The 13,193-nt window shown below is 48.7% G+C and overlaps 2 protein-coding genes across 2 annotated transcripts in view; one reads left to right on the forward strand and one right to left on the reverse strand.

The window, feature by feature from the left end:
* PHF21B (PHD finger protein 21B) overlaps positions 1–12,306 on the forward strand; it is a 118,537-nt gene extending 106,231 nt beyond the window's left edge. The window contains exons 6-14 of the mRNA XM_074227319.1: positions 1,232–1,283; positions 4,236–4,312; positions 5,289–5,343; positions 6,130–6,152; positions 7,491–7,649; positions 8,005–8,080; positions 8,904–9,007; positions 10,137–10,399; positions 11,128–12,306. Of these exons, the coding sequence (XP_074083420.1) occupies positions 1,232–1,283; positions 4,236–4,312; positions 5,289–5,343; positions 6,130–6,152; positions 7,491–7,649; positions 8,005–8,080; positions 8,904–9,007; positions 10,137–10,373 (783 nt within the window). The 3' untranslated portion in view covers positions 10,374–10,399; positions 11,128–12,306. The remainder of the gene's footprint in view (positions 1–1,231; positions 1,284–4,235; positions 4,313–5,288; positions 5,344–6,129; positions 6,153–7,490; positions 7,650–8,004; positions 8,081–8,903; positions 9,008–10,136; positions 10,400–11,127) is intronic.
* LOC141515584 (rho GTPase-activating protein 8-like) overlaps positions 11,785–13,193 on the reverse strand; it is a 103,149-nt gene continuing 101,740 nt past the window's right edge. The window contains exon 14 of the mRNA XM_074227306.1: positions 11,785–12,290. The gene's annotated coding sequence lies outside the window, so the exon portion shown is untranslated. The remainder of the gene's footprint in view (positions 12,291–13,193) is intronic.

Genomic DNA, 13,193 nt, shown 5'->3' on the forward strand with positions numbered 1-13,193 from the left:
TCCCTTTTCAAAGGCTTCTCCTGGCTCTAACACATTAGGACTTTATTGGCCTCAAAGCTGATTGTCCCTAGTTGTCTCCAAGATCTGTTGGTCACCAGATTGGGTGGGTGAGGAGACAAAGTCATCACAAGCTCTTATGTGGCCAATTCACACCTCAGACCTTTTTTCCCTCCTACAACCTGAACCCGAAGGGAAAGTTCCTAAGCCAGTTTTCTTTGTTTCTTTAAAGTAAATTCTGGTTGGTTATTGTACATTTATACAATTAGTGTAATTACAGCTAATGATATAATTAGTATAAATTTATTTAATGACTTAAATAGAACTTGCAATTACAACATGGAATGGCCTTGTAAAAAGCCTTATGAAAGTTTATTTTTCAGAAGGAGCTGTGCTTTTTACATATGTGTGCTAAAGAGGCAGAGACACAGAGGGGGGTGGGGCAAGAGAGATGGAAAGAGAAGAAAGAGAGAGTCAGCAGCCCCTACTGCTGCAGGAAGACCTCGAAACTCTTCTCTTGGGCATTCAGGGTTCTTCACAACCAGATGCCCAGGTGCCACCCCTCTCCCTCCACAGCCTCCTTGAACCTTATTCACCTTCCTGTATGCTCTGGTTCAACCTAACTGGCCTTGAAATCTTTGTACCAGCAACCCCTCTGCCCCACCCCATCCCAGGGATATCCCCCCTGCATCTCTTGAACTCAACTTTAGTGCCTCCCCATAACAGGGTGGGGTTTACCAGTCTCCCCCTACCCCCAAGCAGTATCTTTACACAGCAGCCCCCCCACCAGATTACCTGGCGCCTGTTTTGTAGGGTCCTGTTTTATAGATATTCTTATATACTAATGTATTGAGTCCCTGTTCTAATGCAGTCTTTTTCTGAGCGAAAACTCATTGATTTTTGTCTTTGATGGCATGCTTGGCACATAGTAGGTGCTTCCAAAGCCCTTATTCATTGATTGATTGAACTACTTTTTGACACAAGTGGAGATTGTGACCATGGCCCTACCCAGGGCTTTCCCACCTCCAGGAGTTTACTACCAGCTGGTCTCAGCTTGTCATTGTCACATCCTTCCTTCCTTCCTCTTACCTGTGGATTCCCAGGTGAAATGTCCAATTAGAGCTGAGGATCCATCTGAAGAAGCAAGTACACCTCTCTCCAATAGAAGGTTCCTTCAAGGTCTGGGTATGAGAGCACTCAACCAAACTGATTCGTCTTTGTTTCTTCCCCTCAGAAAATTGCCTTCATGGTAGCATTAGGCCTGGTCACAGCAGAACACCTGGAAGGTAAGATGTCCAAGGGCCCTTCCTTCCTCTCTTAGTCCAGGTCATGATGGGGAGGACTCCCTCTATGTGATTGATAATAATGTAAGAGTGATGACAACTTAAGTCAGCTAAATGCTTGTCAGCAGTCTGTTTCTTTTTCTGTCCCTTTGAGCTCCCTCTCTCCCCTTTCTTTATCTCTTCTTCCCTTTCTGGTTCCCTATCTTTGTCTCTTAGGTGAAATTTTCTTGCTTTCTTTAATCCTTAATTCTTTCCAATGTGGAGGAAGAGCTAAGAGGACTTGAAATGATGTGAATCTTGGAGAGAAAGGATCATTGCCCTTCATGATTCATGATAGAAAAGTAGAGGAAGCCATGTTTTTGATATGTCTGACTGGATGATCCTGGGCAAGTCACCCAAGGTCACCTAATGAACCCTTAGGGTTCTAGGCTAATGACTTAGAAAACTCCAGGGGATGTTATCTAGGTTTCATTGTCATTTTTTTTTTGTCTTGGTGTACATTTCCCTATCCCATTTTAATGTGGTTTTGACTGTACTTGAGAGTTTTGCTTAAGCAGGGCTGGGGTGGAGTTTGACCCCTTTGTTCTTGGCAATTTTCTAAGATAATAATCCTCAGAGAAGGTGCTGAGCTGCCTTGGGCTTCTCCCTGAGCTCAGGAAACATAGAAGTCAGTCTAGTCCCTATGCCTAGAATTCACAGGGTTCAGGGAAAGTCAACCCAGGAATGAGTGAAATGCACTGGACATCTCAGGAGAGAAATTTAAGGCATGCATACCTATATTTCTACCCAAACATGTATGTGAACACAGAATTGATATTTCTTGCCTTCTCAGGGGGTAGAGAAGAAGCCGGAGTGGGGGAGAGAATCTGAAACTCAACAAAAGTTTATTTGCACGAGAATCAGTCTATTAATATAATTTCACTGGTCCATTTTTACAGGTCTTTCATAGCTTCCCTTTTAAAACTAATATTTTCTTTTCCCCCAATGACATGTAAAAACAATTTTAACATTCATTTAAAAATTTTTGAGCTTCAAATTCTTTCCCTCCCTCCTACCCCTCCTTCATCCCTGGGAAGCAAGTTGATGTCGGTTATCCACGTTGCTTTCATGAAAAACATTTCCACATTAGGGATCTTGTGAGAGAAGACACAGATCCAAAAAGAAAAAAAACATTTAAAAATGAAGAAAGCAAAAACCAGTTTTCTTTGATCTACATTTAGACTCCATCAGTTCTCTCTCTGGGTGTGGAGAACATTTTCCATCATAGGTTCTTTGGAAATTTCTTGGGTCATTGTATTGCTGAGATTAGCCAAGTCATTCACAGTTGATCAGCCTATGCTATTGCTGATATTGGGCACACTGCTTTCCTACTTGTACTCATTTTACATTGGGAACTCAAAACAATTTTAAATGAATGTTAATTTTTTAAAACATTGTAATTGGGAAGTATGATATTATAAACCAAATTTTTTTAAAAAAAAAGAATATTACAAAGACAAAGTAAAATGATTGTGATGAGGGTATGTATGAGGTTATTTAAATAAAATCTGACATTGATTCAATTTCAGTTGGGTTCAAGCACCAGGTCATGTTAGACATTAAGGATATAATAGAATGTCAAAGTCAAAACAAGATAGCTTCTGCCCTCTGGGAAGTGTGGCAGGTTGTATCTCCACCAATAAGTCAACAGGAGACAACTTAAGAGTGCAGAGAATGCATTAGCCCTTGGGGTCTCAGGAAAGCTTCCTGAGGAAAGTAAAACCTGAGCTGAGCTGCAAATGGAAGTAAAGAGAGGCAGGAAAAAAAAGCGATGCCAGCTCCAGATAAGGTGGGGGGTACCCTGTAAATACATTGAGGTGAGATGAAAAATGTGGAGTTTGGGAGAGAGTGAGGTCAGTGGATCTGGCCTATCAGTAGAGCAGAGGGAATCTGAGCAGGAGCTCAATGGAGGAGAACCTGTAGGAGAAAGGAGCTGCCCAAGGAGGGAGATGAGGGGAAGAGACAAAAGAAAGAGAGCTTGATAACTGAGGGTTTAAGAAAATGAGCAGTTAGAAACTAGATAAGCCCAAAGTAGACAACTCTAGAAGTTGGATGGTCAAAACAAAGGAGAAAGGACGATGGTTGGAAGGGATGATGGGCTAGGCTTTGGAATGGAGAAGAAAGGGGAACACTTATTAAGAATCCAGTTTGCGGGAGCAGCTAGGTGGCTGCAGTGGATAAAGCACCGGCCCTGGAGTCAGGAGTACCTGAGTTCAAATCCAGTCTCAGACACTTAATAATTACCTAGCTGTGTGGCCTTGGGCAAGCCACTTAACCCCGTTTGCCTTGCAAAAAAAAAAAAAAACTAAAAAAAAAAAAGAATCCAGTTTGCCAGGTACTATGCTAAGTGTTTAGAAATATCTCTTCTATCTCAATTGATGGACCAGTGGTAACAAGTTACTGCGGTAGATTCCAGAATTGGAAGGGCTGTCCTAATGAAGAGAGATCAGCCTTGTTCTTAACTCCAGGAAACAGAATGAGAAGAGAAGGAAGCTAGTTTTGGCTAACTAGAAAGGAAGCCTCTCCTACCAATCAGAGATATCCAAAATTAGAATGAGTGGGTTTTTGTGATGTGGGGAGCTCTCCAGTGCTGGAGTTATTTGAGTAGTTATCGACTGGCTGACCACCTATCAAGTGTGCTAGAGAGGGGATTCCTACCCCAAGCCAGAGACTGACTCGGCTGCCTTCTGAGATTCTAGCTGTGCACAGCGGGGTTTTGGTGACTGTCCCTACCCATGATCTGGTTGATTTGGGACCATGGGACATGCTGGAGAATTCATGCCAGACCCTGCTTCTTGGCACCTTGATTATCCAAAGGAGATTGTGATTGTGATAGGAAAATGAAATACGTGTGGCCAGTGGAGAAGAGTGGTCTTTGGGGGCCATATCATAGATTGTCTATTTGTGCCCTTCCAGAAATCCAGAGCAAGCGCCAGGAAAGGAAGAGGAGGAGTACAGCAAACCCAGCATACAGTGGCCTCCTGGAGACTGAGGTAAGTGCCTCTGCATGAGGCTTAGGGTTATGGCAGCCAACTAAGGGGGCAGCTTGTATCTGGTAAGGACCCTGGCAGTGTCCCAGAAGTAACCAGCCCTGACAGTCACAAGGCCTGGGTTAAAATCATTTCCCTGTCCCCACGTACCAGTATCTCTCCTGTGTGATAGGGTATAGTGCCAAGGACATGCCCCATCTTTGTTCTCCCTGCTGCTCCTTATAAGGAGGCCAGAGCTTATGTGTACTGGACAGAGCACTGACCACCTCTGATATTACAAAGCCTTTGGGCAAATCATTTACTATTCAGTGCCTCAGTTTTCCCCTCTGTAACAATAGTACTTACCTCCCAGGGCTGCTTCTGGGCTCAAATGAGATCACAAGGGTCCAGATCTAGAACAGAAAGAGATGAGAGACTATTGTATCCTACCCCCTCCTCATTTTACAGAGGAAGGAACAGAAACATTAGTAGTTGATGACCTGCCCAAGGTCACACACTACTAATGGAAACATCTGGTGGGGTCTGAACTTAGACCGTCTGACTCCAGATCCAAGCTCTTCCCATTGTACTAGGCACAATGAGAGCAGTTATCATCCAGCTAGTGGTTGGCTTGGCATTCACCCTGCCATCTCTGGTCATTGATTCTGGGGCCAACTAAAAAATGAGGGGGAACAACTCTTTGTGGCTTGTCCAGAGTCCAAACTTCAGTCTCTTGGTTTGCTAAGCCCTTTGTCGACCAAGATTTTTCTTGAATCTCACTCCAGTTAGTGGAGGGAGAGAGAGGAAAGTCAGAGGTAGATTAATTTCTGGAGCAGTGGAAAGAGCCCCCAATTTGGGAACCAGATTCAAATTATGGCAGTTTGTTCCCTGGGTGCCTCTCATTGGATGTGAGACATTGAGCTAGGTGAAGAGTGGGGAGGTAGGTGGCAGCTGTCGGGGTCGCCAAGGGTCCTCATTGAGGCCTTTTCTTCCTCTGCAGCGGAAGCGTCTGGCATCCAGTTGCCTAAACAGCCCTTTGTTCCTGTCAACAAGAGGTAAGTGCCTCCAATGAGCCTCCTTCTCTAGTCAGAAGGGGGAAGCTGGCAGCACCACGGTCAGCTGCCCGGACCACATGCAGCGCTATGGTCAGCCCCCTCAACCTGCAGCAAGAGTTTGGAGTGAAGCCTAGTTCCCAAGGAGCTCCGAATCCCTCAATCCTGCTGTCCCCTCTGCTTCTCTTCTTCTCATCTCCCACCACCACATGCATCTCCTCACTTTCTTGTGGTTCTCTTTAAAGCAACATTTCCACAAACTAGGCCTGATTCTTGCATTGCTCTCCACACCTGCTTTGTCTCCAGCCCTATTAGTAAACAGACCAGATAATATATAGAGGGAGAATGGAAGCTCAAGATGAAGCCTGTAGTTCCTTGTGATTGTGCCTGTCCACCTACCTTGTTTTGTTTCCCTGATCATTGAGATATAGGATAGACAGGTCTAGAGTTCCTTTCAGCTCTGTCCTTCAGTGAGGATCAAGGGGCTGAAGGGGGGCACTAGTGCAACCATCAAATTAGGCTCATCCCAGAAGGGCAGCACCGAATCCTGGCCACTTTAGGACCAGGCCAGAGGACCTTGGGATGCCCCACCCCCACCTCCACTGTGGTTGCCCCTGCACCATTTGCTTCCTACCTGGCCTAGGGCCCAAGGCAGATGTACCACCTCCCTGCCTTGCCCTCTCTGCCCAAGCCTTGGTTGCCCTGCCCCAGTCCTATCTCCAGAAAAGCTGACTCACTAAACTTCCTCATTCTCCACTAACTGTTCTCTGCCCTTCTTCCATGCATTAGCAAATGAGGAGCCCTACTGGAAGGTATGTGTTACCCCAAGTGAATCGCCCTTGTGTGTGAGAGCAAGCGTGTGAATGTCTTGTGTGGGAACATGAGAATGTGGATGAGTGACTGTGTGTATGTCTGAGTGAGTGACTATGTATGAGAGGACGTGTGAGTGTGTCTATAGGGGTGTACTTTGGGGCTTGGCCTTTGGGAACCATCTGGTGGGTGGCCCTCCCAGCAAGGGTGTGTGAAAGCTGAGTGACCCCTCAGAATAGGGTCGTTTTCCTCTCTGCCTCCTTCAGATTCAGATTCTGATTTGATGTCTTTATGTTTCTGCAAGAAATTGTCCCTTCAAGTCTTTCTAGAATGGCTGTGCCAGTTTTCTGCCTCAGTCAGTAGACAGACAGAGCATGGCAGGATTCTCCTCTAATTCTGGGCACCCTTCAAGGCCTTGGATTCTACATTCCAGAGTAGTCAATGGAGGCATCAGTAATGGAGGAGGCAAGAGCCCAAGTCCAGGCCTAGGATGACCTGGTTCCTAGACCTGTCACCTTGGACAAGCCTCTCATACTCTGAATCCCAGCTTACTCCTTTGTTAAGCAAAGGAGCTATGTGCCAGTTAGACATTAGAAGGAACCTGGTTCCCGCTGCCAGGGTGCTAGAAGATCTCTAAGTCTTTACCTCTCACCATCCAAAACCTGAAGGGTCAAAGTACTGACCTGGAAACCCAGACTCTGCCCTCCTCCAGACCCAGGGCAAGCCTCAAATGGTCCCTAAGCTCTCTTCTAGCTCAATCCTAGGATGTTAGCCCCATTATTAAAAAAGTGGACATTGAGTCTCGGGGCAGAAAACTGATTGGCCCAAGGTCACTGAGCCAGAAAGTATCAGAGCCTTGCCTTGGAGTAGGCCAAGGAAGTGTGAGGAAGATAGGAGAAGGGGTTTCCCAGCACCAAGGACTGGCAAGTGAGGAAGACTGGAAGCTGAGGAAGAAGGGATAATGCAGATGAAGGGGTGAGGTTCCCAGGGGTGGGGTCACTTGGATAAGAGAGCCTGACTCCACGTGCCAGCCCTGCTATTCCCTGTGAGACCCCTCTTCCTCTGTTTGTCCCATCTGATATTCCACAATCGAAGGCTTATTAAGGGCAAATCTCCAGGATTTGGCTCCCCTCTACGTGAGCTCCCTCGATGACCAGGGGTTCAAGCTGGGCTGAGGTGCGGGGGCCGGTGCAGGGTTCCTCCCCATCTGACCCCTTCTCCTTTCAGTATCAAGAAACAGATGAGCAGGTCCTTGGGAGGGCTGCCTGGGAGAGCCAGCCCAGCCAGTGGTTCTTGCACAGCCCTCTCCAGCCTCATCCCCTTCTTCCCCTGTCTTTCAGAATGAAATCTCCCATGAGGAGGTGTGTGTGATCTGTAACAGAGGCACTGATTTGCAGCCCTGTGGTACTTGCCCGGCGGCCTACCACCTCAGCTGCCTCGATCCCCCCCTCAAAACTGCACCCAAGGGTGTCTGGGTGTGTCCCAAGTGCCAAGAGAAGGTAGGGTCCATCGGGGCAAGAGGGGGTGAGGGGTGGGAGGGAGGGTCCTTACTCCCGGTGGTTCTAGAAGGCAGCTCTGGGCCCAGGGATGGGTATATCAGCAGAGATGGTCCTGGGCCAAGGAGACATGGGGAAGAGGGGGCAGAATGGGGGGGTCAGGCAGCTTGCCAGGGAAGGAGGCTTAGATTAACCTTTCCTGGCTTGTTGCAAGGATCTGGGGCTCCCGCCAACCTCACCTGGGCCCATTCATGTGAGCCGCCCTATTCCCTAGGCCAGGGAAGGTGGGCTCTTGGTGCTGCCCTGCTCAGACCTGGGTACCAGGTCTCACACCTGTTCCCTTTCCTTTTCCTTCCAGGTGTTGAACAAAGATGAAAATGTGCCCTGGACAGGAATGCTGGCCATTGTTCACTCCTACGTCACCCACAAAACAGGTAGAGGGCTGCCAGCCTTGGTCCAATGAGAAGGGACGATGGCTCAGGTCTGGGATTGCCCACTCCCTGCCTCCTACCTCAGTGTCCCCCCCCCCCCAGAGCCCCTGCAGTAATGAGAATGAAGCTAATGGTCTACTGGGCCTCGGACTCCATAGATCTGGCTCAAGTTCACAGGGCAGAAGAGCCAGAGCCTCCAGCTTTGAGGCCAGAGCTCCCTCCTTCCCCCGAGCACTGTAGGAAGGAGGAGCTGAGGATCACGGTTCCAAAGCAGGTCCCCTCCCCACCTCCCCCGAGAGGGTGTATGCTAATCTACTCATGGGTGGCCCCATATTACAGTTAAGAAGATGGACCCTCAACAGTCCTCGGCTCGTCAGGAGCGGCCAGTAGTCAGAGGGGCCGAGAATCCGACTGCTCCTAGAGGAAAGGGCCACAAGGTCATGGGCTCCATAGATAGCACCATAACCTACCTCCTGTGGCCTTGGGTCTATCCTCCCACCCACTGCTCCAGGCCTCAGCTGAACCAGTCCCTTCCAAGAAGGCCAGTGATCTGATCCCATCAGGCAACATGTAGAGAGTTATAGGAGAGGAAACTGAAGTTCAGAGATGTGGCAGAATAGGCCTCAAGACCCACAGCAAGTCCTGTTCCTGTTGTGAGGGGCCCTAGGGCTGGGGGAGCAGGAGCTTGCCCCAAAGGGTGCTACCCCATTCCCATGGTGTGGGACCAGTGAGACCCCTAACAGCGAGATATCTCATGCCAGCCTGCCATCCTTTCTGAGCCTCTGCCTCCCCTGCCCCCCTGGGTGGGGGTCTTTTTGTCTCCTAGTCAAAGAAGAAGAGAAGAGAAAACTTCTAAAGAGGGGCAGTGAGCTGAAGGGTGAACACAGGCAGCTGGAAGAGAAGGATCGGCTCCTGAGCACAGCCATGAAGGTGAGTCCTGAGCTGGGCTCAGGATGGCTGGCACAGTGTGCCCCTGGCGAGGCCAGGACAGCCCTCCCAGCCCTGCCTACTCTGCCCAGCCTTCCCCAGTTCATCTGGGCAGTGATGCCCAACCCAGCCCTGCCTCTTACAGCCCAGCCTGGCCACGTGCTGACTCATTTCCCACGGGCTCCAGCTAGAGGGATCCTCTTTGGAAAACCTGAGTTGTTTCTTCAACACTCATCTGTTGGTTGGCATCCCTGTGTATGGAGTTTAGCTGGATACATTCCCTGCCCTCAGGGAGCTTTCTGCCTAATGGGAGGATATATTACAAATCATTTCCCCTATCTTGTTTCAGTACCTACTGTGTATGAAGGGTTACTGGTGGGCAGGCCCACAGTTTAGCCAAGACAGGCTCAGGATTCAGTAAAAGTTGCTGAGCCAGAGTTGGCCCTAAACACCAAGGATCTTGGAACATCAGTGATGAAAGGGGGAGCATTTTCCCCCTTTGATTGCTTTTTACTTTTCACAGAAAGAGCCATTGAGTCCCACTCCCCATCCTGCACCTGGGCAAGTGCTGGGCTTTCTGTCACAGCAAAAGCCTGTCTAAGTGGGCTCTGATACATGGTCTAATCTGCATCTACCCTGAATCTGTCTGGAATTAGATCCATCCTGTCAGCCTGTTGAGGTCCTTTCTTGGCTTCCTTTTGATTCTGGCGTGTTGGATCCCCCAAACTGCTTTTGTACTTCATAGACATTTCAATAGTTCCTGGTGCTCCTTAAGGTTAAGAAAATGATTTCCTACAGTAATCCTGGGGGGTAGGGTTGTACACAAACTAGTCCCTATTTTACACATGAGGAAATTGAGGCACAGACAGAACCCCACACACCATAAGTAGGCAATGGAGCAGGACCCCAAACTTAGAATCCCCCCACACACACAGTCCTTTCTTGGATGTTTGTGGGTAGGTCAGGGATGACTGCCAGTGTACGTACCTTAATTACTGCTGGTGTCTCCTTGTCTTCAGACCAGGGGAGGGCTCCAAGTTTCATCTCACTGGGGCCAGACTGGGGGGCTGGGGCAGGGCAGAAGAGTTGATTAGGGTGACTTCTTCATCCTGTCTCTACTCCCATCGGACAGAAATGCTTAGAGCTCAAGACCAGCCTGCTCGCCCAGCGGAAGGGGGCCCAGTCATCCCTGGAGCGGCTCCGGGCTCTCCTCCGACTGATACAGAACGAGCAGATGCTTCAGGTCACCATGACCACCACCACCGCCTCTGCCTCCTCACTGCTGGCTGTGCCTTGGATCAAGCCAGCCGCCACCTCCGCCACTATGGCCATGCACACAGCCCTCCAGCAGGCCCAGGGAAACAACTGAGGCCCAGTGAAGAGTGGACCCATGGGGTGAGGGACACAGGGAGGGGGGGATGGGCACCCAGCAAATGAGCCTTCCCAGACAGCCACCTATCCCATGTCCCCCTTCTTTGGGGCTAGCTCCTTGGTGGACCTCTAGTCCCCCAGGGCTATTTGCTTCTGTCCACTGGTCAAGATATGATGAATTTCAGATGAAGAAAGAGAAGTATGAAAGGAGGGACAAGAGAGAAAGGGGAAGGAACAAGAGAAGGGAGAAGAAAAAGAGTGAAAGCAAGAGGGTTGAAGGGAAGGTAAAAGAAAGGAATAGACACAAGGAAAGAAGAACGAGGGAGAGAAGGGATGGTCCTCTGCTCTGATGAGCAGACCTTTTGACAGGTGTTTGGCTGGGAAGGAAGAATTTAAAGTACAAGACTTAGTTGATAATAATTAGCAAAATTAGGCGTAGGTTTTAGAGCCATTTGGGGGAAGGGAAGCTGGGATGTGACGGCCCATTACCAGTGGTGGTGGGAGAGCCTTGGAATGGGGGTCGAGGCTGGGAGTGATAAAAATTTGGACACTAGCCGAGTGCCCCCCCTCCACCCACCCACATGCGCGTGCCCTTCTGTCAGGATTCTCCTCACAGAGAATAGTCCTTTGCTTCGAAGGCAACACCAAAGCCAGCCACACAGTTAGCATTTCTAGTGAAATACTGAGACCTCTCTGGGAATACCTTCTGAAGCGCTGAATGAGCTATGATTGTCAACCCTTCATTTTTGCAGGTCCCTTTGACTTCTTTTGCTATTGATGTATTTTTCTCCTGGCGTTTGGGGGCGTGATGGAGCATAGACCGGACATTGGAGCTTTTCGGCAGGATTTGGGGCTTTCAATCATTTGACTTTGGGGTTGGAGCCTTAGGGGGTGGGGTTTGTTGTTGTTTTTCCTTTGAAAGAGCCAATAAATATTCCATTTTTTCCGTTTCTTGCCAGTATGGACACTATGCCAAAAAATACTTTTACATTTTTGTACTGTGTTTTTATTGCAAAGATATTTAATGTGAAGGAAAAAAAAATCGCTGCTCTTTCCCTGCAGGGCCATGGCTGCTCATGACCCAGAACAAAGGCTGACCTGCCTCTCAAAGAGAGATGCAGTCCCATTAGAAGGATCCAGAGACTCTTTCTAAGGTTGGGGGTAGGGAAGATCAGGGAGGAGGAAGATGAGGAAGATTTCAAGGGTTGGTAGAAGCTGAGTCCTTTGGCCATAAGAGTTATAGTGGCAAGAGCTCACGCAAGAAAACCCGAAAACCTCCAGATGTTTCACAAGCAAGGATTCCCGAGAGTCCCGGGAACAGCACCAAGACCTTTGGAGGCCAAGGCTGAGATGAACCTGGCTGCTGCTGATTCTTGTCATGTCCACATGGCTCAAGTGGTCTCTGGACTCTTCACAGGACAAGGGTCTACCGCCTCCGAAGATCCCTCGGTGCCATAAACCATGAGCTGCTCCCAGGCGCCTCCAGCCAAGGACTTGGTCTTGACTAACCCATCAGCTGAAGACAGCACATGGACCCTGCAACCATTTTCACCATTCCGGGAGAAACTGTGCAGAACGTATGATACAGATCTATTTTAATACACTTAACACTGGGTTGAACAAGATTTTTATATTCTTTTATTGACGAACAAAGTGGATTAAAGAAACGCCATTGTTATTGTTGGTGATTGTACGCCAATATTTATATGCATCACAAGGGGGCTTGCAGTAGGACCTTTGGTTCAGGTTTCACGATCTTTTCTTTCTTCTCGGGGGGATGTGATGGGAACATTAGAAGGCAGGACAAGGCAGCGGCCGGCCCCACCGGGGCTACGTCCTGGGACTGGTTGGATGTAGGCTTCGGTTTTCATTTTCATTTTTCTGCTTTGGTTTGGTTTTGCGAAAGGGGACTGTCCTGTGGATAGGACACATAGAGGAAAAACAGTGTTTGTCTTAAATATGCTTCTGTAGTTTTAATTCTTTATGATGCATTAAACTCAATTGACAATTTCAGAGGCTCCTAGTGGTTTCTCAGCCATGGCGTCAGGGAGGGCGGGCACAGTATGGTAAAGCCAGCCCCAGGGGAGAAGAGAGGGGAAGGGGAAACAAGAAGGAGGGTTGAAATAGGAAGATGGCCTATCTCTCTGGCAGATGACCCTCTCAGGGAGGCAGGATACCTGAGAGCAGAGGCGCAGCAAAGCAGCTTCCAGCAGTCTTAAGGCTTGAGCTTCTCTCATCTGAGGTTGTCTGGAGCCCCCACAAGGAAAGCCTGGCTACCATGCTGCCGTGGTCAGCCCTATTCATGAGATGATGAATGGGGCAGAAGAAAGCCATGTGATCTCTCTTGGTGGCAGAGCTGGGGACTCCAGTACCAGAGCTTTCTCCTGGGAGCCTTGATGGTCAATTTGTGCTGGGAAGCTTGCTGAGATAGGTCCCCAAAGGGCCTAGACAGCTAGGACTTATTGCCAGGGTCAGCCAGCATGGCATCCTGAATCGACATCAATTCCGAAAAGTTCTGCCTGGGGTCATTCTGTCCATTCCCTCCCTCAATGATCCCCTCAACTTGGGCCAGACATCCTCCAGGGAGGAAGAACCAACCACTCTCCTGGCCCTGAGGATAACCAATATTAATAATGGCTACCATTTACATAGCACCCGTTGGGAACGAGTTATTGCCTTAAACACTTTAGTTGATGATCTCAAGTGGTCCTCCCAACTCTAGGAGGCAGTTGCTGTGATTCTCCCCAGTTTACAGAAGCCAACTGAAGCAGAGCTATTGAGTGCCTCAAGCTGGATTTGAACTCAGCTCTTCCTAACT

The sequence above is a fragment of the Macrotis lagotis genome, chromosome 2, assembly GCF_037893015.1.
Source record: "Macrotis lagotis isolate mMagLag1 chromosome 2, bilby.v1.9.chrom.fasta, whole genome shotgun sequence".
NCBI lineage: Eukaryota > Metazoa > Chordata > Mammalia > Peramelemorphia > Peramelidae > Macrotis > Macrotis lagotis.